The 24,690-nt window shown below is 44.7% G+C and overlaps 1 protein-coding gene across 3 annotated transcripts; it reads right to left on the bottom strand.

Moving 5' to 3' along the window:
* Positions 1-153: 153 nt before the first annotated feature.
* Positions 154-24,580, bottom strand: LOC118084271 (interferon lambda receptor 1-like). Of its 3 annotated transcripts, none has more exons than XM_060270124.1 (7): positions 19,169-24,580; positions 16,688-16,808; positions 13,092-13,276; positions 12,594-12,787; positions 11,458-11,605; positions 9,108-9,241; positions 154-8,020 (listed from the first exon to the last, which is right to left on the bottom strand). In XM_060270124.1, the coding sequence occupies exons 1-7, from the start codon at positions 19,224-19,226 to the stop codon at positions 7,586-7,588; spliced, it is 1,275 nt and encodes a 424-aa protein (XP_060126107.1). In that variant the 5' UTR covers positions 19,227-24,580; the 3' UTR covers positions 154-7,585. The 3 variants fall into 3 exon arrangements, with proteins under 3 accessions (XP_060126107.1, XP_060126108.1, XP_060126109.1); XM_060270125.1 differs by having other exon boundaries at positions 9,108-9,214; XM_060270126.1 differs by lacking the exons at positions 154-8,020; positions 9,108-9,241 and adding an exon at positions 9,275-10,444.
* Between the last annotated feature and the right edge of the window lie 110 nt (positions 24,581-24,690).

The following is a 24,690-nucleotide window of genomic DNA, read 5'->3' as shown; positions in this document are numbered from 1 at the left end:
TTTATTTTGGTATGAGCTTTCGTGTGCATGCACACTTCTTCAGATACAGATTCCAGGCACACTTTTTTTTATTACGCGACTGTATCTGAAGAAGTGTGCATGCACACGAAAGCTCATACCAAAATAAAAACTTAGTTGGTCTTTAAGGTGCTACTGAAGGAATTTTTTTATTAGAAATATATGTAAATACCCTGAAAGCATATCAGAATGGATGCTGGTTGTCATGCAACCACCCCGCAAACAAATCGGAGCAAATGCTCAACGGATGCAATCTAATCTCTGCACAAGTTTTATGCAAGCAAATCAGGATGGATGTGCAATAAACTAGTGATTGCTATGCTAGGAACAGACACCAAAGCTCCAACAGCATTCTTGCTTGTGGCTGCCTCTGCCATGTTCTGCTATTGTGTTTCTTGCTGGCTCCACAACTGAGCCATTATCATGTGGCTCTTCCAGCTGCTGGAAACTGGACAAACAGTTCTCATGCATCTTTCCAGAGGAGTCACATCAGCTGCTACAAAACTCGTTTTTCACCCCTAACCTTGACAGGTTCATTTCCCCTTCCGCAGCACATCCCATGAGAGGGAGGAGAGAAGACAGATGAATCAGAAAAGTCATCCATCTTGGCCTGGGGTGCCTGTCATTGCTTTAGGCAGCTTGTCCTAACTACATCTATTCCTGTCCTGTATTCAATTTGCTTCTATTTACTGGGTGTCTGTTGCCATCAGATGAAGAATTATTGATGTGATCCTACCACTCTGGCTGGCTCAAGGCAATAGGAGGGTATCAAAGGAGCCCCAAAAGGTTCATAAGCATAGCTTCTATTTATGATTATTTATATAGGACTCCCACTTCCAGGCACACTTTTTTTTATTACGCGTTCATGATTGTTTGTGCTCTTGATGGTATTGGGGTGGTTATATGTGATTCTGCTTTCAATACTGTTTGTGCCTGCAGAAACTTCGAGGTGGATATACTGCTTTGTTTTCGATCAGCCCATGTCCTGTAGCTTCCTGCTGAAACCCTTTAACTTTTTACACCGCAGATGTTCAAATTTATTTCTTTTCATGCTTTTGTTGCGCTTTAGAATAACGTGTGACTGGTCCAATATAAATCAACCACCAGTGCACTACTCTTGCATCAATGGCATGTTGCAGAAAATTACACCTGCAAATACACATGCGCACACACCAATTTGGACCACGGAAATTCAGTTAGGATTTTCATGCAAACCTACCTAATTCACACTTTCTGAAATGATATGTGAACCCAAACACAACCAACCTTCTAAAGTTGTACTTCTCTAATTTTTACAATGGAGTTCTGCAACCAAATAATGTGTAGATTGGGGTAAGTGTGCATTAAAAAAATCATAATTGGGGTTGCCATATTTCAAAAAGTGAAAATCTGGACACAACAGTTGTTGAGCTCCCCCCCCCCCAAGTTTTTGAACTATTTTAAAGGATTTTTTCACAAAATCTAGACTTCAGACGCCCAGGAACACTGATTCCAACTGCCATATTCCAACTATGTCAATGAAATATGGTAGCCGCGCCATGTATCCATGAGAATAACATAAAATGTATTACATGGGGGAGGGGAAATTGCTTGCAAAATTGTGTACTCAAGAAGAGAAATTTGCACTGAAATGCTGACATATTTCATGAGGACTTTAAAAAAAAAACCTGATGCAAAAATACTAAACTTAAGGCTGGGGAAATGAGCAACGGAGAGAAACTGCAATTTATGCATCCATCCATCCATCCCTACATGGAATGCCCTCCCTAAAAAGGTCAACCGAGAGACCTCCTTACATTTAAGATGCTGGGTAAACACAGTTGTGTTTTATTTATTTATTTATATTTATATTTTATTTATTTATTTATTAAATTTATACACTGCTTGACTGTAAAAACAACAACAACATAAAACATAAATCTCAAAGTGGTTTACAAAAATTTCAAGCAATTGAAATCAAGAAAAACATCACAACCCACCTTTAAAACATACACTAAAACAGATTAAAATCACCTCTGCTTTCTAAGATTCTGGGTAGGCTTGTCTAAAAAATGGATTATTTATTTTTAGCAGGCTCTGAAAAGACCACAGTAAAGGCTCCTGCTCGATATCAATAGGAAGGGAGTTCTAAAGTGCAGGTGCTGCCGTACTAAACAATCAAATTCTTTCCCAAACAAACTAAGGAAGATTCAAACAACACTAAATAGGTACACACAAACCCATGTTCAAAGCATGGAAAACAGAAACAGACAAACTATCCCCAACCTCATCCCCACTAATCCCCCTGGCTTACCACCCGCTATTCCACCATGCAGCACAAAACCTTCAGATAAAAACCTGGCAGACCAAAGGCTTATATCGCCTAATAGACTTTTATAAAAATAACCAGCCTATGACAACACAAGAAATACAGGACAAACTAGAAGACATTCAAATATCCTGGTTAGCACAACACCAACTACACGCCCTCTTAAACAATCCAGTAGTAAAATCAACAGCAACCAGGCCCCTAACAACCTTTGAAAACCTCCTCCTAACGACAAAGGGACACGGCAAAGGGATGGTATCTGCAATATATAAAATATTGCTCCAAAACCCCATAAACCCCCTAGACACAATCAAAAAACAATGGGAAGATGACATAAACTATGAAATTAACCCCACCCAATGGACCAAAATGTGGTCTAAACCCCCCTTTAAATCCATATCAGCAAAAAGGAAAGAACTCACTCTGAAAATCATCTACAGGTGGTACCTAACACCACGGAAACTAGCGATAATACACCCAGGAACCTCAGCAAAATGCTGGAGAGGATGCACCTCAACAGGCACATATTTCCACATGTGGTGGGAGTGCCCCAAAATCCAACTATTCTGGAAAACAACCATAAGAGAAATAGGTAAAATAACCCAACAAGCATTAGAACTCACCCCAGAATTGGCCTTGCTAAACATATTCCAGGACAATAACGCGCACCTACACCACAAAGAACTCATAACCCACTTACTCTCAGCAACCAGAAGCACCATAACCAGACACTGGAAAGACCTATCAGGAATAAACATGGACCATTGGTACCAAATAGTATGGGAAACAGCCCTACTAGAAAAATTAACCAATAAGTTGAAACTGACATGGGGACAAATAGAAGAAGATGGCTTCACCCCGGTATGGTTCCCCTTTATCACATACACAGCCCAACAAGACAACAACAAAAACCCACCAACAGCATATGAATCAATATGGTTAACCTGACCCACACACTCACTCCCCTGCTTACAAACAAAACAAAGACCACCACAGCTAACCACAAAGGAACAACCATATCCTAGGCCAACCCCAGCACCTCTCACCATCAAAGGAAAACAGGCGAACAACAGAGAACCTATGCAAGCGTCGCTGACAAGAAAAAGCCCACCCCATCCCACCCTCCCTCCCTCCACCTACTATCCTTCCCCTCCCCTCACCAATGTCTCAACAACCGAAACTGAGCTGTAAAAATGTTAAGAGAGACATTGCTCTTATCTTTGTAAACCAAGAAAACCCTTAATAAAAACAATTTTAAAAAAACAATCAAATTCTTACAAATGCAGAATGGGTATTATGTGGCAGCTTTAGTCGCGCCAATTCCACCGATCGAACTTCTTTGAGTGGTAAACTGATCCCAAGTTGTCAATGGCTTTATATGCTAATAGCAACACCCTGAACATGACCCAGTTGAAAATCAGTAACCTGCAGAGCACAGGTTTTATAATCTGACAGTACCTCCTGTTGTTCTGCCGCATTCTGCTCTAACGGCATCTTCCAGACCAAATGTGAGGAAAGACCGACATAAAGCTCATTGCAGTAATCCAGTCATGAAATAACCAGTTTCTCCAGCCCTTTAAGACCTGCTCTTGTAAATATTTTTTCTATCTATTACCATAGGCTGTTCCTGCTTCAGTTTGTGATTTTAATTTTCTGTACAGTATTCATATCTATGCTCCACTACTACTACTACTACTACTACTTTTAAATTAGACATTCATTTTCTCCCCTCTTCCGTTAGCTGCCCTGGGAACATCAATGCACATATGTTGAAGGTGTGGGAAATATAAAAATACGTAAATTAAGATATGTTCCAAGCATATATTTCCCTTCCATTGCTCTGGCTGTGTTGAAACCACATAAGGCCATGAGCCCCATCCAAGATAAACAAGCATCGTTTGCTTAAACAAAGCAGGCGCAGAGCAGCCAAAGAGTAGTGAATAACTACTCTGCTGAGTTGCAGCCTGAGAGAGTAAACAAGATTGGACTACCTGGGCAGATAATCTGAGCTGGAAAAAGGCAGCGCCCTCCTTATGGTACCATTACATACCCTCCAACATTTCTCTGATGGAAATAGGGATGTCGTATTCAACAACAACAACAACAACAACAACCTTATGTCCAGCTCATCTGATTGGGTTGCCCCAGCCACTCTAGGCAGCTTCCAACATAGACAAAAACATAAAAAAGTAAACATTCTAAATAAATTTCCCTATACTGTACTAGGCTGCCTTCATATGCCTTATAAAGGTTGTATAGTTACTTATCTCCTTGGGCTGGGGGTTGCATAACTCCATACCCTCTGATGAAAATAGGGACATCCTAAGAAAAAGCAGGACATTCTGGGATCAAATCAGAAACCGAAATGGCTTCTGTAAATCCAGGACTGTCCCTGGAAAACAGGGGCGTTGGGAGGGTCTGCCATTACGACACCTAAAAGGTGCTGCTGGCATAAAATCTCATGCCACACCTGGTAGCTCCTCAGACTCCCATCATGTTATGGGAGGGGGAAAATAATGGGAAGATGCTTTGCTGTTATCATTATACAGTGGTACCTCAGGTTACAAACACTTCGGGTTACAAGCACTTTGAGTTACAAACTCCACTAACCCAGAATTAGTACCTCGGGTTGCAAACTTTGCTCCAGGATGAGAACGGAAATCGCGCGCTAGCAGGAGGCCCCATTAGCAAAAGCATGCCTCAGGTTAAGAACAGTTTCAGGTTAAGAACCAACCGGAATGAATTAAGTTTGTAACCCTAGGTAACACTGTATGTTGAATCCCAAAGGATCAGTGATGAGTAGGGATGGGGAAGAAATTATTTGATCCAGTTTCTCATTTAAAGGCAAATTTACCAAATACGCACTTTTTAAAAGCAATAAAAGAACTGAAACCCAAGAGTCCTTCAAAACCCTCACTACTCTCAGTGTTGTAATGCTGTTGTCTGGCCAAGTAAAGCCTTTGTAAAGGCATTTGACTGAACTCTGGAAAAGGAATGATAGATGAGGTGGGCCTTGGCCCAGTCAAGAGGGGCTTAGTTTTCTTTCACTGAATACCAGTCACTGAGGAGTGTTGTGCAAGCGAGGCCTGAGCACACAACATTCTCCTCAGTGAGCGGCATAGTGCCTCTGATATTTGGAATAATGTAGCCAACCGGCATATATTTACAAAGGGTCTGCTTTAATAATATTAGTTTCAACAATATTTGCATATTGTTTAAATGTTTCAATAAGGTATGTTCATTGTTCTTACATGCAGGGCCCTTGAATAAGTGTGTTCAAAATGCATTGGGCAAATATTGTAGCCACTTTATGTCTGTGCATCCTTGAGATTTAATCCCCCACCCCTCCCATCATTATTGATGCCTTCCGGCCAAGGACGGCAGAGCACTTTAATCTACTTAAATTGCACAATTTGAATCCCTCCCACAAGAGACTTATAGTCTGGAGACACCTTCCTATGTACAACTATGGTAGCCTTGCTAGCTGCTTCTTTGCAACAGCAAACACCTTGCAGAACGGTGCAGAGACCTAATTAACACTCCGTTGTTGAGCTGTCAGCGCCTTCCATCAAGCCTCAACCAGGAAGAGTATTTGCTGTAAATGGAAAGCACGTGCCACCCAGAAAGAATCAATTTATAACCTTCCCCTAAGAAAATAAGATATTTTTATGAATGAATGAATAATGTGTTTTATGAATGATACTCATGTCAAAATCAAAATGTTATAGTGAGCGAAAAGGGGAATGGACGAACCACGTTTGTTCCACATTGGACCCCGGCAGCCACCAATGTAGTCAGGTAGTGAGGAAATCCTAAATGTACTGCTGATGGGCAACTGGCAGGTTTGGAGTTAGTACTTGCCAGAAGAAGGTGGAAACTGCCAAATGGAGGTTTTTTTGTGAATAAAAGGGGAGAGATTTGAGTCAGTGCAAGAAGAATAGGCTAAGAAAGAAGAGGAGACAGGGATGGTTGCAATATCTAAAGGAATGGTTAATGTGTCAGGAGTATGAATGGCAGAGTGAGACAGGCAATTCATAAAATATCAGTCTAGACAAGTTGGAAAGAATGTAATCCCTGCATGCTCCCAATTTCACAGAACAACCCCTTTTTATTACATGTTTCTGGGTGGTCTTTCTGTAAAGAGGATAGCACACTTTCTGAAGTTTTAAAAGTTGCTATCCTCTTTGTTTGGGGCTCTTCTTCTTCCTGTTAGAGGAGAGGGGAATTCTCTGTTGCAACCATTCAATAAGGATCAGGCTTAGCAGCCAGCCTTGCTTTACTTTTACTTGGTTGTTGTCTCCTTTTATTTTTCTGAGAGCAGACCTTGGGGAATTCTGAGCCCCTTGAGTGGGACTTCAGCTGTAAAAGCGAACCCCAGTTTCTATAACATTGATATGGGAGCTGGGAAGATGATGAATGCAAAAGACCCACTGACAGCAGCCACACAGTTTGGGAACACAAGAGCCACAAATCTATCAATGAATTTTCAAATACAGTACAATAATACCCAAAGCTCCCAGTTTGGAGCATCCTTGGAGCCTTGGTAGAATGTAAGGTTTAACACACATGAGGCACATGAGAAGGAGGAGTTCCACCATTACTCCTTCTTACAATTTTCTGGCTCACCTTTGTACACTCCAGTTACATGGCTACATTTGGATTAGGTAAATTCATGAGTCAGATTGCTGTCTCACCATCCTCAGGGCCTTCCCTACCTTCAGGCAGAGTGAGACAGACATTTGAGGCATCAGTTGCCAGGAATCACAGTGAGGTGGCGAGCTGGAGGAGGGTGTGCATGTCAGGAAGCAAAATATATTGGGATATAGTGGGAGGGGAGGGAAAGAGAGGCCAGTGACCCTTTAGAAGACCTGTCAGGACAGACCTCTCTCTTTCTTCCTCAGCTCCCACCTCCTCCTGAGGTGAGGCAGCAGCTGGGGTTTCTGCATTTCCCAGTTGCTTATTTGACACATCAAAAAACTATGGTTCACAGAAAAGGATGGGTTGGTGGAGTTCATAGCCAGGGAAACTCATTGCCTTTGTGTCTTTGGCTTCCAGGCTGGAGCTGTTACAAAGCTCCGCATCTTCTAAGAAACTGCTCTGATCCCAGCACACCTGTAACTCAGCGACCTGCTTGGCTGGGGCCTCTGGGTAGGCATCGCAGCCTTTCACTATATCAAAAAGTCCTGGACTGTACACAAGGCCTTGAGTGTCTAGATGAGCCTGCAACTTCAAAGAGCTGAGGGGAATATCAGCCCCAGATTAAGGCAGCCATCTCACTTGGCCACTTTTATAGCTAGTTCTGCATTCCCAAGAGACTGTCTCCAAGCCACCAAAATGAAATCCTCCAGGTGATGGTGATGGGTGTTCAGAAGTTTCCAAGACCTCCAGAGCACTTCTGTAGTCCTCATCACCTGAATAATCTTCCCTCACTGGGCCTCCTGACGAGAGGGAGTCTACAACAGCAACTGACAAGCAAGAGGGGTCCTCATTGCCCTTATCAAAACCATTTGGACAATAGTCACTTGATCCCTGAGCACCTAAACTGCCTGGAATCAGTTGGAACTGGGGGTTTTCCTGCTCTGTTGGAAGACCGTCTTCCAAGGGCAGCTGCACAGTAGTTGAGATGAAAACTACGGAATCAGCTTCCAAGTAAAGTGCAGGTATCAGAGCAGATGAATTCCTGTTCAGAAAAACCTGTGGACAAATGAACAGATCATTGCTCCTATGTAAACCAGGAAGAAATTCAATAGGGCAGTATGCTACCACATAAAATTTCATGGGCAGAAATAGGTCCATCAGAGGTCCTTCTCTAGGCACCCCTCTCTTCAAAGGCAAGGCAGATGGTGACTAGATAGAGAGGGGGAATACTCTCTTCAGATGCTCAGGCACCAGGTGAAGGCTCTCTTATTTGTCCGATCCTTCCCTTGAATCGCACACTGCTTGTTCTGTTTTTTTTCAATCTGCTGCTCCACAATATTAAGGCTCCCCCATTATTTTTTAAATAAATAATAAAAGCATCAGTGAAAAAGCTTCTATGCCAGCTTTCTTTTTGCTATGCTAGATGTCTTCTTGCAAGGGGATTACCCCACCCACCCACCCAGAGGGGAGCATTCAAGACTGCAATTTCTTCCACCTGCAGTCTGAAATGACGCAGTTCATCCTATTACTTCAGGATTCTTCTCCTCACTACCAACTCACTTTGCTGCAAATGTAGATTGAGACTTTCAAAGGTGGCAACTGGTTTAAAATTGTAGGGTATAAAAAACATTGATGTCCAAGGACGATACATGTAAGAATAATAGCCTGTTCCAACAGGCTTTGGGGGACTAACAGCTTCTACACACACACACACACACACACACACACACACACACACACACACACACCACTTCTTCTTCTTCTTCTTTGGTGATCACTCATAGCCGAATAAGATTGTCTTCCATAAACATGATTTTAACAATGGGTCTGTAAGTGACTGTGGAGGCCAATTCTGGGTCCACACATCCTTCTACAGTGGGGACACTGGTTTCCAGGCGGGAATCGGACACACACACACACACACACACACACACACACACACACGTTTAATTGTTTTTAATTGTTATTTTTTCTATGTTTTTAGCTGTTCTTATTTTTATCTGTAAACTGCCTTGGGTCCCTTTCAACAACAACAACAGCTGTATGTGTCCACAAGAGAGTTGGCTCAAAGCATACTTTCTATCAAAAAAGGGTGCAGATATGTTGATATTTTGCCAAGCTGAAGCAAACAATGGCTACTCACCAGGGATTTGGGTAGATCCGTTTCTGAGGTTCTCAATTGCATGTACTGCTTAAGGAAAGTCTTTCCAACCCCGCTCAACAGGATGAGTCCAAAAACAGAGGCCAACACTATAACAGAAAGGGTCCAGTAGTTACCTGAAATGGGGTAAGAAAAGTTGGGAGAAAAAAATAACCTTTCTTCAATTAACACCATTCTATTCTACAGTGGTACGTTGGTTTAAGAACAGTCCTGTTTATGAATGATTTGGTTTACAAACTCCGCAAAACCGGAAGTAGTGTCCCGGTTAGCACACTTTACCTCGGTCTACAAACAGAATCCAAACGGTGGAAGGACACCATTGGTGGGAGCCCTCATTAGGGAAAGCACGCCTCGGTTTAAGAAGAATTTTGGTTTAAGAACGGACTTCCAGAATGGATTATGCTAAGTTCGTAAACCAAGGTACCACTGTATCAGAATGAGGGCTTTTCCCAGGGAATAAGTACAGTGGTACCTCTGGTTACATACTTAATTTGTTCTAGAGGTCCGTTCTTAACCTGAAACTGTTCTTAACCTGAGGTACCACTTTAGCTAATGGGGCCTCCTGCTGCCGCCGTGCACCGCCGCGCAATTTCTGTTCTCATCCTGAGGTAAAGTTCTTAACCCGAGGTACTACTTCCAGGTTACTGGAGTCTGTAACCTGAAGTGTTTGTAACCCGAGGTACCACTGTAGGTCCATTGCAGTTTAACCTTTGCATAGCTAATCCTGACGGCATTGATATTGAAATCTTAATTTAGTCCATATTTGGAGGAGTGGTGAAGACAGCCATCCCATTTTTATGTTTTTCATATACAACTTACGCAGGGGTTATGTTCCAGAGGTTGCGCACAAAGCCAAAAACTTGTATAGTCAAGGTACATTGGTTTCAATAGCAGGTAGGATTGCCAAAGTAATTTTCTCCAGAACCCTGCCCCCTTCCCTCCCCTTTTAATTTCTTTTGCCAAGCACATAAAGCTGGATGTATGTCAGTTGTGAGTTTTCTGTATGTTCCTTCTCAAACCTTCCATACAAATACTTCCTCCTCCCCTTCTGCATTTTTGAGACCAAGAGAATGTTATTGATGTTATTTATTACACACACACATATCTCACCTTTCCTCCAAATAACTCAAGGTGATGTACCTGAGAGAGAATGGAATTGGTAGAAAAGAGATATGGGAGTGAACAGACTTAACGAAGAGCATCTCCCAGATCTTCACTCATAGAGTCTAGCAATAGATATAATTGATGAACTCCTCTACGGTTTAATAGCTGCCCATTAGCAACTTGCTCTGTGCTGAGTTTGCTGGTTCCCTGGAAACCTGAGATAGAGAATTAAGATCTATTGGGGTGTTAATGTTATGAGAGCCTCCACCCTATGCTCAGGTTGTATAAGTGTGTAAATAAAACCATGGACACTGGTACCAGAGCCTGCAATAAACCCAGATGCCAACTTTGCTGCCACATACACCCAGACAACACCATTACTGGCCCCAACAACATCCAACATACCATCTCAGGACTATTTAATTGCTCATCCTCTAACATTGTGTATGCCATCAAATGCCAACAGTGCCCTTCAGCTCTCTATATTGGACAAACAGGCCAAACCCTACGCCAAAGGATAAATGGACATAAATCTGACATCAGGAACCAGAAGACAGAAAAACCAGTAGGAGAACACTTCAATCTCCCAGGACATTCTATACAAGATCTCAAAGTAGCTGTCTTATTACAAAAGAATTTCAGAAATAGACTGGAAAGAGAAGTTGCTGAATTGCAACTTATCACCAAGCTCAAAACCATGGAGGGACCTGGTTTGAACAGAGATATCGGATTCTTATCTCATTATACATGATAAGCGATCTTCAGCCATCTCAACCCTTCCTTTTTCATGCAAAACCATTTGCAGTCGTTTGCGGTCATCAACAGCTATCAGTCAGTCAATCACCCATTTCCACCACCCTTCTGAGTGATCCCCCCTCCCCATCCCCACCCCTCCCCACCCCTTCTCTACATAAGTGCCTGGAAACTTCCATTTCACTGTATCTGAAGAAGTGTGCATGCACACGAAAGCTCATACCAAAATAAAAACTTAGTTGGTCTTTAAGGTGCTACTGAAGGAATTTTTTTTATTTTAAATAAAACCACATCTTCTAAAGACACCACAGTCTCTGCTGACCTTTATTCCTAGGAAACTGAACCCTGGGTAAGCACAGGCACCCCTGGGGTCTCTTGTACGTTGAGATATTTGGGTGGTGCGCAAAAACAGCAAAGATTAGGTAGATTACCCCAGTCCAAAGCGAGTGTGGGGTGAAGTCTCTTTGTCTCTTACCTGTTGAGCTAGCTGGTGTTTTAATACACCGCACAGCTTCCCTGGTTGGCTGGTCTGCAACTTCTGCTTTGACGCAATAATTGGTATTTGGCTTCACATTCTCAAAGGTGTGTTTTGTTATGTTTCTTCTTCTTTGTTTGCTATCCATCTTGGGAAAGAATATACATAGGGTGTCAAAGCAGTTCGATGCTCTTAGAAACAACAAAAGGCTAGCGTCGCTTTTAAGGTCAATTTTTAAACTTTAGTTAAGGCTATGGGCAAACAAGTTTTCTCCAACTTAGTGCTCTCCAGATGTTGGACTACAACTCCCATCAGCCCCAGCCAACATTGCCAGTTGTCAGGGATGGTGGGAGCAGTACTCCAATTGGATCTGGTGATCATTCATGTTGAAGAAGGTCAGTGAAAACCACAATTAGATATTTCTGGTGTGGCCTAATGGCTAAGAAACTGAGTTGTGGAGCAGGAAATCCCTGATTCAAATCTAGCCTCTACAAAAGGGAAAGAAAGAAAAGCCAGATGCTCTGTAGTCCTCTGCATCTCTTCTCAGAAGTAAGTTCCACTGAGATCCATCTGCACTATATATTTAAAGCAGTTCCATGCCACTTTAAACAGTCATGGCTTCTCCCAAAGTACCGTATCTTGGGAGTTTCAGTTTTCTAAGAGTTCTGGGAGTTGCTAGGACACTACCTATTCCTCTCACAGCTGCAATTCCCAGAGGCCCCTGCAAAGATGGATTAACTGTTAAACAATTCAGAATTGTGGTGCTTTCTGGGCCACATGCCAGTGCTGGGTGGGGCCAGGGCAAAAGTGGGTGGAGCAACAAATGCAACTTTCCCTTTTGCACAATTGGCTAGTTTCTACTATCTTCCATCTAGGCAAGCAAGAAATATTATCAATGTTAAGGGAAACATTCCAGCCAGGCAAAAACACTTTTTGCATGACAATGAGTAGGGTGGCCAGGGCAGAGTTTCAAGAGCCAAGGAAGGACGCCTTCAGCCTCTGGCCCTGAGGTTCTCCACCCCTGTGCGAACCCATTCAATACAATCTGTCTGGTTCAAGGAAATGGGCATCAAGGAAAGAAAGAGTTGTGAACAACTACTACTACTACTACTACTACTACAACTACAACTACAAACCCAACAGCTGTTCCGTTCATCTTCACACAACATTACGTTCTGGAAATCTCCCCCTTCACTACTGAGGATGATCAGGATCTTTAGACGGGATGTGAAACGAAATGAGTCCTCCAGTAGGATCTGGGGCATAGAGACGGATACAGTAATGCTACGATCTGCAGCAGCCAGAGAGAGAATGAGAGGGCCAATAACAGCTGTGAAGAGAGAGGAAAAGAAGGAGATACATTTGGCAGTTTCCTTTTCACCTTTCAGTGCCCCAGGCAGAAGTTGAACAGGCAACTTAGATCTCTCCATCATCAGCACTTTTAATCTCTACACTTTCTTCTGAATGTCAGGGCTAGACAACGTGCTACATTAAATCCATGTTTACATTACATGATGTTTTAAACCAGAGATGGACAGGACACCCCTTCAGATGGAGCCACCTTTCTTCTGCAAAGTAGTACATGCATGGTCACCTAACCCAGTTCAAGTCTTCGGCAGAAAAAGTTTCCTTACTGTCTTTGTATAGCTGCAGCGGTTTCGAATAGGCCCATTCAGACAACCTGCCTCCATCCTGGGCTCTCACCCTAGCTTGGTAAAAACTGAGCAAGTTTGGCAGATGAAGCTGGCAGCTTCGGTTTCCTCTGAGATTCCTTCTTTTGCAGGACGGCTCTTTGATCCAGTCAGGATAAGATCTGTTACTTAGAAGCAGAAGATGCAATAGTACCATGACACCTCCCGTTTTAGCATTTGTTTCACCCTACCCACAACCAGCCTGTCCATGAAGGGCAGCAGCACCCTGAGAGGAGGAAGAGCCACCACTCAGGTGGAGCTGCTGCCCCCAAAGCCTGCTCCTGCCCTTCGTGGCTGCAGTGCTACCTTCTGCTGGGTCTTTGCTGCCTCCTGCTCCTCAACTCTGGCAGCTGCCATAGCAGGCTCATGGATGGTTGCGGCAGGTGCCTCTGCCCACCCCTTCTTCTTCTTCTTCTTCTTGCTTGCCCTCTTTGGGGCAGCCCAGGTGTAAGTATACAGTGTTTCTCCCAAAATAAGACGGGCCTAAAAAATAAGCCATGGCATGATTTTTTTAAAGGCAAAAAAATATAAGACATCCCCAAAAAATAAGACGTGTTGGGATACCAGCACCCTACCGTGCTGGAGCAGGTCTGGATGGCGCTTCCGTAAGGAACAGGAAAAGGGAGATGCCTTTCCTGTCAGGGAGCCTGGGGGAAGCTGCAGCACACGCCGCGCAGAGCCTCAACCCAGCAGGACCCTGCGCGATCCGCAGCTCGCGCCGCGCCGAGCCCTGACCCAGCGGGACCGGCAAGGGCAGCAGCGCACGCTTTGCTGAGTCCCGACCCAGCGAGAGCCGGCAAAAGCAGCAGCGCGCGCGCCCTGCCGAGCCCTGCCGACTGAACTGAGCGGGAGCCGGCAAAAGCAGTAGCGCGCGCGCCCTGCCAAGCCCCGACAGAGCGGGAGCCGGCAAAGCCAGCGGCGCACGCACCCTGCCGACCCCTGAACTGCCAAGCCCTGAACTGCCAAGCCCTGCCGACTGAACTGAGCGGGAGCCGGCAAAAGCAGTAGCGCGCGCCCTGCCAAGCCCCGACAGAGCGGGAGCCGGCAAAGCCAGCGGCGCACGCGCCCTGCCGACCCCTGAACTGCCGAGCCCTGAACTGCCGAGCCCTGCCGACTGAACTGAGCGGGAGCCGGCAAAAGCAGTAGCGTGCGCGCCCTGCCAAGCCCCGACAGAGCGGGAGCCAGCAAAGCCAGCGGCGCGCGCGCCCTGCCGACCCCTGAACTGCCAAGCCCTGCCGACTGAACTGAGCGGGAGCCGGCAAAAGCAGTAGCGCGCGCGCCCTGCCAAGCCCCGACAGAGCGGGAGCCGGCAAAGCCAGCGGTGCACGCGCCCTGCCGACCCCTGAACTGCCGAGCCCTGAACTGCCGAGCCCTGCCGACTGAACTGAGCGGGAGCCGGCAAAAGCAGTAGCGCGCGCGCCCTGCCAAGCCCCGACAGAGCGGGAGCCGGCAAAGCCAGCGGCGCACGCGCCCTGCCGACCCCTGAACTGCCGAGCCCTGAACTGCCGAGCCCTGAACTGCCGAGCCCTGCCGACTGAACTGAGCGGGAGCCGGCAAAAGCAGTAGCGCGCGCGCCCTGCCAAGCCCCGACAGAGCGGGAGCCGGCAAAGCCAGCGGCGCACGCGCCCTGCCGACCCCTGAACTGCCGAGCCCTGCCGACTGAACTGAGCGGGAGCCGGCAAAAGCAGTAGCGCGCGTGCCCTGCCAAGCCCCGACAGAGCAGGAGCCGGCAAAGCCAGCGGCGCGCGCGCCCTGCCGACCCCTGAACTGCCAAGCCCTGCCGACTGAACTGAGCGGGAGCCGGCAAAAGCAGTAGCGCGCGCGCCCTGCCAAGCCCCGACAGAGGGGGAGCCGGCAAAGCCAGCAGCGCGCTGTGCCGAGCCCCGACAGAGCTTAATATTAAAAAAAAAGACATCCCCTGAAAATAAGCCGTGGTGTGTTTTTTTGGAGGAAAAATAAATATAAGACGTGTCTTATTTTAGGAGAAACACGGGTAGGTTTGCTGCTGACATCCATGAGTGTGCCAGCGGTGGGGTCGAGGAGCAGCAAGCAGCAAGCACCCAGCAACAGTGAGCACCCGGCAGTGCCGAGTGCTGGGCACCAGAAGGTGCTGAGGGCTAGGACACAGGGGTTGCCACCTGGGGTTTTGCTTCTAGCGGCAACATAGCCTGGGCCAGGGCCTACCCTGAAAGTTAGCCTCTTGTTCATGATTTCAGTTATGATCACAATGATACTGTTTTCAGGAAGACTGTAGCCAGGATAGAGCCTAGTTTACCCCCTGCTGATGTTGTTATTTATTGAACACGATCATTTCTTGTTATGCACAAAGGTATCCAAAAGGCTTACAACATATTTAAGACCATAAGCATAAACAACTAAAACACATTGGAGGAAAAACACATTTACATGAAAACATATGCTCTTCATTTTAAAAGAAAAAAATGGACAAGGAGCAGCAAGAAATAAGAGCAGCAGAAAACATTGGCAGCCCAGCTAAAAGCAAGCAACATCACTGTAGTCAAATCAAAAGCCTGAAAGGAAAAGTATGTTTTTACCCGAAGGCCTGTGAAAAGAGAGTGGCACAGATGGGGAAGCCACAACTGAAAAGGCCCTTTCCTTTGTCACCTTTGCACCCGCCCACCCGCCCCCAGAAAACACATCAAGGGAAACTGTACTTAACACCCATAGAGACCTTCCTTGAAATCTAAACAATAATTTTCGAGTGGTGATTTTGGTCAGTAGTGTGGCACTGAAAGTGGGGGTGGATAGACTGAAACTTACCCTCCCCATCATTCCACAGTCCTACAGCTGCTGCACAAATAACAAAAACCAGCAACATTGGTTGCACTCATGCAGTTAACTTCTTGGCAAGTTCGACCCTCAGTGTTGACAATGCTTGGCTAGGTCGACTGATTGTCTGGTTCAGTGCAAGTTATGGTTACCAGATTTTTTTCAATGAATCCGAGGACACATTTATTTTTGAAGCTGAGTAGCAACAGGGAGTCAGTAGTGGGGATGGTGAGGCAAAAGACCCTGGGCCTAAGCACACATGCATATTGTATAAAGGTGCAAAGCCCTTCTTTCGCACCCTGTGAAATATAAATGCGCAGAGTTTTGTTTTATAAAACTGGGCAATGGCACACCACCCACCCATGACTCCCAAGCCTTCCCCGATCTCCTTCCCCCTTCCCCCTTTGTTTTGACAGATCAGGGGAGGCTTGGGAGTGGCGGGCGGGCGGCCATTGCCCAGGAGGGGCCAGCCTGGTAGTGCAGTTGGCTCTAGTTGGCTTCAGAAGCTGCTCTCTGCTCGCTGCCATGGCGCAGAAAAAATGGCGGGTGCCACAGCAGCGAGCAGCTCCTGAAGCCAGCCAGAGCCAACTCCGCTAACAGGCTGGCTCTGGGCTGCTGAGGCTGCCGCTGCCACGTTTCCCGGGGACAGATTTGCAAATCTGGGTACTGTCCCCAGGAACCAGGGACTTCTGGTAACCCTAGTGTAAGTTCAAAAGAGGTGGTTCTTGGAAAAGAAAATGTCAGCATACCCATTACTTTTCTCCACCTCATACTGAGTGCTGTTGGTCGAGTCTGGAGACTGGTGCCATGTCAAGAAAATGTAGAAGTTCTCTGAAATTAGTGTCACATTTTGTGGAGGAAGCAGGATTCCTTAGAATGAATGAGAAGGGGAAGTGAACAAATTGAGAACTCTGGAAGAAAAGAGCTCTCCAAATATGCTACTTTCACCTGAAAAGGATAAATCCTGATGAATACTGTATACACTGGGAAAGGCTGGATTCAAGCTAGGCCCAGATGCAGAGTGAGAAGGTTGGGGTGGGTTTTGGCTTCTCTCCATTTCTCACACACACACCCCTCAGTATTTAGTTAAGTTCTCCACATTTCCATATCAGTTTGCATTTTGCCTCTTCTTTTAAAAGTCCTCATGAGCACACGAAAGCTCATACCTATGACAAACTTAGTTGGTCTCTAAAGTGCTACTGGAAGGATTTTTTTATTTTGTTTTGGCTGCGTCAGACCAACACGGCTACCTACCTGTTTTACTATGTTTTGGCATATTCTGGAAGCTGGCCAGAGTGACTGGTGGGGTACAAATTAATACTAATACTAATACTAATAATACTAATAATACTAATAATAATAATAATAATTGTTCCACACAGCCGATGGTTAAACTAACAGCCTTATTAAGCAAAGCTCTGTGCAGTTTCCTGCTAGAGCTCTAAAAATCCAGTTCTACGGGTTAGGTGGCTCTTAAAGCAACAGTGCAGATTTTTTTCTGTGTATCTGAATGTAACATTTCCTAAATGGATATGAATTCACCTGAAATAATGGGGTCTGAAAGGATAGGGGTTTGAGGAAACCAGTTTTGAATTGGGAGGCTTGGGAGATTGGAACAGAGGGAATCCTCAATTAGCTAAAAGTATCCTGATGCTTTCAACTTTTCTTTGCATTGACCTGATTCTCTAATTTCCTGACACATTTCACTTCTGACTGTGGCTGCCTCCGTACTACCAGTAAGTAGAACTGCTTTCTTTTCTGCTGCCCTCTTTCCTGGCCACCTCTAGCTCCACATTTACAGGTAGATTGCCTTTTCAGGAAGACATGCCCTAGCCTAAGGTTACCAGATTTTGTTCAATAAATCCAGGGACACCTTTCAACATCAATGGGTTTTGTATGGGGACTGATTTGTAAATCAGGGGACTGTCCCTCGGAAACGGGGATGTTTGGTAACCTTACCCCTAGTCCTTCCCTTCCCCTCTCCTTTGAGGAAATATCAGCTGATCATTTCAGTTGACAGCCATCAGCTTAAACCAATGATAGGGCAGGACACTTCCTTGACTTACCCAAGATCAACATTTGTGTTGCAATATTTAGAAATGCCTGCATATATAGCACAAATTCCTAATGCCTTGTAATTCTGGGTCTTGGTAATCAAGTTAAATTGATCGCTAAGACCTAGAATCCTGCACAAATCAAACAAGGTTTATGTGATCTATGTGAACCAATACGTTCTCATTAGCACCTCACCAATGTGTGGTCAGGTCAGGTCTTTCTAGGGCAGACATCCACGGTTCTCTCAGCAGAATAAGGACCCCAGAACCCGGTAGTTCTTGCTTATCACACTTTGATACAAGTAACAGACATTGTCATTTAAAATTAATTTGACACACACATACATTCCATGCCTCTCTCATAATTATCTTAAATCCAGAACATAAAATTACCTAATTGCATCACTTCATCTAGGCTAACCTTTTGCTTGTTGCCTGTTTTTGCTTGATGTTATCAACACAACATATTCCTGTGCTTGCATGCATGCATTTATTAGAAAACAGGATTTCCTTCTCAGCTTATACCCCCCACAAGCCCTGGAAGGACCTTTATCTACAAATAGATAAAAGGTCTTCAGGGCACAGTATACCTCGGTCCAGTATACCTGAAGGAGCGTCTCCACCTCCATCATTCTGCCTGGACACCGAGGGCCTTCTGGCGGTTCCCTCGTTGCGAGAAGCCAAGTTGCAGGGAACTAGGCAGAGGGCCTTCTCGGTGGTGGCGCCTGCGCTGTGGAACGCCCTCCCAACAGATGTCAAAGAGGAAAACAACTACCAGACTTTTAGAAGACATCTGAAGGCAGCCCTGTTCAGGGAGGCTTTTAATGTTTAATAGATTATTTTGTTTTATTTTTCTGTTGGAAGCCGCCCAGAGTGGCTGGGGAAACCCAGCCAGATGGGCGGGGTATAAATAAATTATTATTATTATTATTATTATTATTATTATTATTATTATTATTATTTCTTTGCCAAAAATGGGGGTGGGTGCAGCTGTGGCCATTCAGATATTGTTGGGCTACCACTCCCATCATCCTTCATGCTAGCTGTGGGGCTGGTGGGAGATGGAGTCCCACGACTTCCAGAGGAGTCCCAAGTTCCCCATCCCTGGTGTAGACACTAGGAGCAAAGAACAGCTAGTCAACTTTTCTTCACCAACTTAAGGAATCAAAGACTTACCAAGTTGGAAGGAGTGACCAATGAAGAGCAACAATGCAGCCCACAATGCAACGGCCATGGTTCTTGGCTGGAGGGCTCTGCTCTCCTTCCATCTGTCTCCTGGCCATGCATTTGAATCATATGAATCAGATAAATGTGGAAGGATGAATTCCTGAAGTTACCACACCTTAAGACTGAGTTCTCTCATTGCATACCAATTACTTAAGTGAAGGATTAGCGAGCAAATTCTTTTTGAACAGGGGGAGGAGGAGGAAGAGGGTGCGCAAGGAGAGTCCTTTTGTTTAAGTGCACATGATCTGTGAGCGGAATGCTGGTTGGGAGCCGGTATGCTGTGGATACGTAAACGTCATCACAAGCCACCTGATTCAAAGTAAAAAAAGCAAGCTTTATACCTGCCCCTTTTAATCCTAACAGTGTCAAACAGAGCTCCTTTTGCAAAAGCAGGCTAACAGGGTGATGGACTAGGGCTGGGTAGATCCAGGTTGAAATCCCCATTCACAATTACTTCCCTTGCCAACTTTTCACCTGTATGTGGTCATTCACATCTGCAAAAAGGGAAAGGGAGAGTGAGGGTGATGATTGGATGCCTGGTTTTTCACACGGGGGATGTGTCTTCCTGATGATCTGTGCCATTCACCCGCAAAGACAATGATTTTAAATGGTTCTGTTTCCCCTCTCGACTCCGAGTATATTTCACACCCCAAGCAAATAAAACTTATAAAGTAAAAGTGCCTGGGGGCAATGGCTATTTGATGGTGGGCAATCAAGAACAATAGCACCACTGTAAATAGCAAAAAGGAAATAAGAAAGAATTGGGGAAATAACCATATCCAATATACTAGTTACAAGTAGGTAGCCGTGCTGGTCTGACGTAGTCGAAACAAAAAATTTAAAAATTCCTTCTAGTACCGTGGCACCTTAGAGACCAACTAAGTAAGAAATGTGCAGGAACACGAAAGCTCATACCTATGACAAACTTAAAGACCAATTAAGTTTTTATTTTAGTGTGAGCTTTCGTGAACTTAAAGACCAACTAAGTTTTTATTTTGGTATGAGCTTTTTAGAACTAAAATATCCACCTGATGAAGTTAAACAACAGATCAACAGAGCCAGACTGATACCTAGAGAGAACCTGCTGCAAGACAGACCCAAAAAAGAAAATAACAGAACACCACTAGTCATCACATACAGCTCCCACGTTAAAACAGTACAACATCAGAGATCTACAGCCTCTCCTGGACAATGACAGCTCCCTTTCTCAAGCTCTGGAAGGAAGACCTTTCATTGCCTACAGACAGCCACCCAATCTTAAACAACTCCTCACCCACAATAATACAACCACCAGACTTAATATGGACACTGGTACCAGAGCCTGCAATAAACCCAGATGCCAACTTTGCTGCCACATACACCCAGACAACACCATTACTGGCCCCAACAACATCCAACATACCATCTCAGGACTATTTAATTGCTCATCTTCTACGAAAGCTCATACCAAAATAAAAACTTAGTTGGGCTTTAAGGTGCTACTGAAGGAATTTTTTTTATTTTGTTTCGACTCAGACCAACACGGCTACCTACCTGTAACTATGACAAACTTAGTTGGTCTCTAAGGTGCTACTGCAGGCATCCCCAAACTGCAGCCCTCCAGATGTTTTGGCCTACAACTGCCATGATCCCTAGCTAACAGGACCAGTGGTCGGCAAAGATGGGAATTGTAGCCCAAAACATCTGGAGGGCTGAAGTTTGTGGATGCCTGTGCTACTGGAAGGAATTTTTTAATTTTTTGTTTCATATCCAATATGTGAGATGCAATCACTGCCACTGTCAGGGAAATAAAAAACCATGACATTATTTTTGTAAATCACACCAGGCCGAGATCATTCAAATTTAATTAAACAAGAACCATTTTGGATAAAGTTTCAATAATGATGAACAGGTACAGATCAGGAAACCTCATCCCTACTCCTGTGTTAATTAAAAGTAATGAACATATTACTTGCATTATATGATAAAAGCCTGCTGTAATTAAAGGACTTCAATGACCAGCAAAACACAATGAGGGAGGGGGCCAACAGTTGTTCACAGGTCAGAGTGGTCCATAATTGGGCTGCAGCTGCTGATAAAGCCCCCCCCCCATCCTACCCATTGCATCCTACATCCTAGATCAGGGGTCAGCAACCTTTTTCAGCCGTGGGCCGGTCCACCGTCCCTTGGACCATGTGGTGGGACGGACTATATTGGGGGGGGATGAACGAATTCCTATGCCCCACAAATAACCCAGAGATGCATTTTAAATAAAAGGACACATTCTACTCATGTAAAAACATGCTGATTCTCAGACCGTCCGCGTGCCGGATGAGAAGGCAATTGGGCCGCATCCAGCCCACGGGCCTTAGGTTGCCTACTCCTGCCCTAGATAGTTCCTTTCTTTCTTACAGCTGTCAACAATGGATGGATCATTGTTCCATCAGTAGCTCAGTAGTAGCGGCACGTGACTTGCCGAAGGCCCCAAGTTCAATCAGAATGACCTCAGTCTGAAAATCCCAGAGAACTGCTGCCAGTCAGTGTGAGCAATACAGAGCTAGATGGCCTGACTCCATATGAGGCAGCTTCCTGTGTTGTTCTGCCACTCTTTCAGTTTTCACTCTTATTTTTATAGCATATGCATTTTCAGTTGTAAAGACAGACCAATGATCCAACTCAAAATAACTCCCTATTGCCTGCACCCTGCTCGCCATTCCCTCCATGTACATATGATATTCACATACAGGTGTTTAACGAATCATGTGTAAATATTGAAGGCATTAGGTAATATGATGCTCATTGTCTCTGTGGATTTACTCCAGCAATTACCATGAGTCAATGGATGTGTCTTTGTCATGTTACGGTTTCTGATGTGCACCATGTGTCCTCAGGATTGCCCTTGGTGTGTTGGCCGTAAGTTGCTTAGTTTTTCCACAAGTGCATTGGCAGCTGCCTTCCAAATTTGAGCCAAAACTTGTCTGATGGTCACCAAAACAAGGATTAATAGTTCTTTAAACAATTAGCCCTTTAAAACTTGAGTTTAACCATGCTAGTCTGGGATCACAGAGAACCACTTGACTTGTAATAAGACTTCATCCATTATTAAACTCCAAAAACCTTGAACCACCATGCAGTTCCACCACATGTGGTTGTAAGATCCCAAGCGCTGGGCAACCTCTCCAATATAGTGGGTTTGTTTGAGGGTTTTTTATTGCATATGAGAGCTTTGCAACGCCACCAAGATAGTATCTTTATGCGGTTTTCTTTCAACCTTACAGAAATGGACTTAGATGACTGTTTCCCCCAAAATTTATGCCAGTTAGTTGGCTCAGTATTACACTATAGGTTTGAGTGGTATGGTGGCTTCAAACATAGAGATGGATGCAAAGTATATTATTTGATGAACTGTCAGTCAGTTTCATCTCCAAGGCTTTATATCTCACCTTCAAAACTTTTACAGTCAAAATATTATTATGCATACAATCGTAAAATAAATAAATCACTAAATAATATATAGTTTTATGATTAGAAGTTTTGATAGGAAGGGCTAATTGAGCCAGGGGTACTGCAGGCAACTGCCTTACACCATCTCCAAAATATTGTGGGGGTTTTGTCTGCAACATCTCATTGATGCAGTAATAGTGAATTTATACTGGGCTGTGCAGACATCGTTCTGCTTTATTAGTTGCTCTGTGATAGCACCCCAATGCTACCACCGTTTTGCTAGCTGCAGAACTCTTGCACTGTAGCACAAGGAAAGTGAGACAAAAAAGTAGACCAGGGATATTTATCGTATGAAAAGTTACAGGCTTTCAGCAGGAAGCAATGTGGCATGCACCAATTTGCAAATGAAGCGTATGTCAACAGCAAAACACTGGCAGGTGCAAACAGTCTTGAAAGCATAATTGTGTATATGCAATTTTGAATGAGTAGGTAATTATCTGAAAGGGAATACTTCCTTCCACCCACCGATCCCAGTGGGGCAGTTCGGTGATGTGAGACTCTTAGAGGGTCTCCCCATTTTTTATGACAATACGTGTTCCTTCCAGTCCTGCTGTCCTTCGTTAATGTATCCCTTTTGCCCTGGACTATTTAACTTGTCATGCCTAACATTCAATCTGTTGATTGATTGCAAGAATTACAAATCTACCCTGTAATAACTCTGGGCAGTAGCAAATCTTAACCATCTTGACCATGTCAACAAAAAGGTGGCTAAAACGTGTACCAACCATTCCAGACCCTACAATTGGCAAGTGAGGTATTATTGGTGGTGGTGCCACTAAGGGCTGTTGGTTGGCATTGACCCATGACAGGGCCTTCTCAGTGCTGGCTCCAAGTTTGTGCAATGCCCACCCTGGTGAAGTGCATTGATCTCCCTCATTATTGAGTTTCAGGCATTTGATTGCTGGATATTGTTTTTACCATTGATGTTTGGCACCCTAAGCACCTTTGGGAGGAAGGGATGGATAACAAGGTATATTCCTACTGGGTATATTCCGTACTGCATCCAATCCAGCATTGTTAGAATCAGCTTTTTAAATAATGTCAATAATTAATTCCTTATCCTTGTGGCTGCAGTGCATCTCAGCATCTCACAAGCCAAAGCAGAGTTGAGTAAGATTGTCAGCTCTTCAAAGGATGAGGTTTCAGTTCCTTGCAGATCCTAGCTCCTTTCCATAGAAAAAGCAGAACAAAGAAAACTGATGTGAATCAGGAAGCCTCTCCTTCTTCTAGGAACCATGTGGCCTCAGGGATACCTTTCTTGGTTTCAGCCCTCCTACCCACTTGCAATTACAACATGTGGGTGGTGTGCCAAACGTCGCAGCCCTTTAAAAAGGGCTCATTCCATTGCCGCCGCACCCCCCCCCCAAGTTCAGGGGGCACCTTTCCTCCCTTTGTATTAGTAATAAATTATGAATGGCGTATTTTGGTACAACACTAGCTTATTTGGGATTTATTATTAAATTGTTTTGAATTGCTTTTGGTTGCATGGTAATAACGTTCTGATGATTAAGAAGGTGTGGGTTTGCTTGTTGTGAACATCACTTTATAGTAGTGTACAGAATACAGAAGACAGTTACACAAATAAAGTGACTGGCTGAAGTATTATACTGCATACTGAGGCTCTGCGCCCAACCTGGATCCATCCCTAATTAAACATTTGGGCAGAAGGTGGGATGCAGCAAGGAGACACTGCATCTCCTTCCCCACTGCTCTTGACCACACTGCAGAGAGGACTGAAACTTCCACTTTGCAGACTGGATGCTGCTTTCCTGTAGGGAATGTGCTAGTGAAGCAGACCCTTCCTGCCTCTCTTTCCTACCTACCTTCACCATGCAGCTAGGCTGCCTTTTGACAAATCCTGGCTGGCTCAAGGTGGGGCAACCTGATCCAGGGCAAGCTGGCCTGATTCAGTTCTGGTGCACAGCCCTGGCGGTACCTCATGCACATGAAGTTACGGATGAAAAGCACAACCTAACTACAGTTGTACC

The sequence above is a fragment of the Zootoca vivipara genome, chromosome Z (genome assembly GCF_963506605.1).
Source record: "Zootoca vivipara chromosome Z, rZooViv1.1, whole genome shotgun sequence".
In the NCBI taxonomy this organism is placed as follows: domain Eukaryota; kingdom Metazoa; phylum Chordata; class Lepidosauria; order Squamata; family Lacertidae; genus Zootoca; species Zootoca vivipara.
Note: the sequence above shows the minus strand (reverse complement) of the source record. Positions and strands in the feature narration are given on the sequence as shown.

What these genes read in the sequence shown, in the direction of transcription:
- LOC118084271 (XM_060270124.1), bottom strand. Translation starts at nt 19,226, where the DNA reads ATGGCCGTTGCATTGTGGGCTGCATTGTTGCTCTTCATTGGTCACTCC. An exon ending in GAGGTGGAGAAAAGTAATGG is followed by an intron (nt 13,277 to 16,687) that starts GTATGCTGACAT and finishes TCTGCTTCTAAG; the next exon opens with TAACAGATCTTATCCTGACT. An exon ending in CGGATCTACCCAAATCCCTG is followed by an intron (nt 8,021 to 9,107) that starts GTGAGTAGCCAT and finishes ATTTGTCCACAG; the next exon opens with GTTTTTCTGAACAGGAATTC.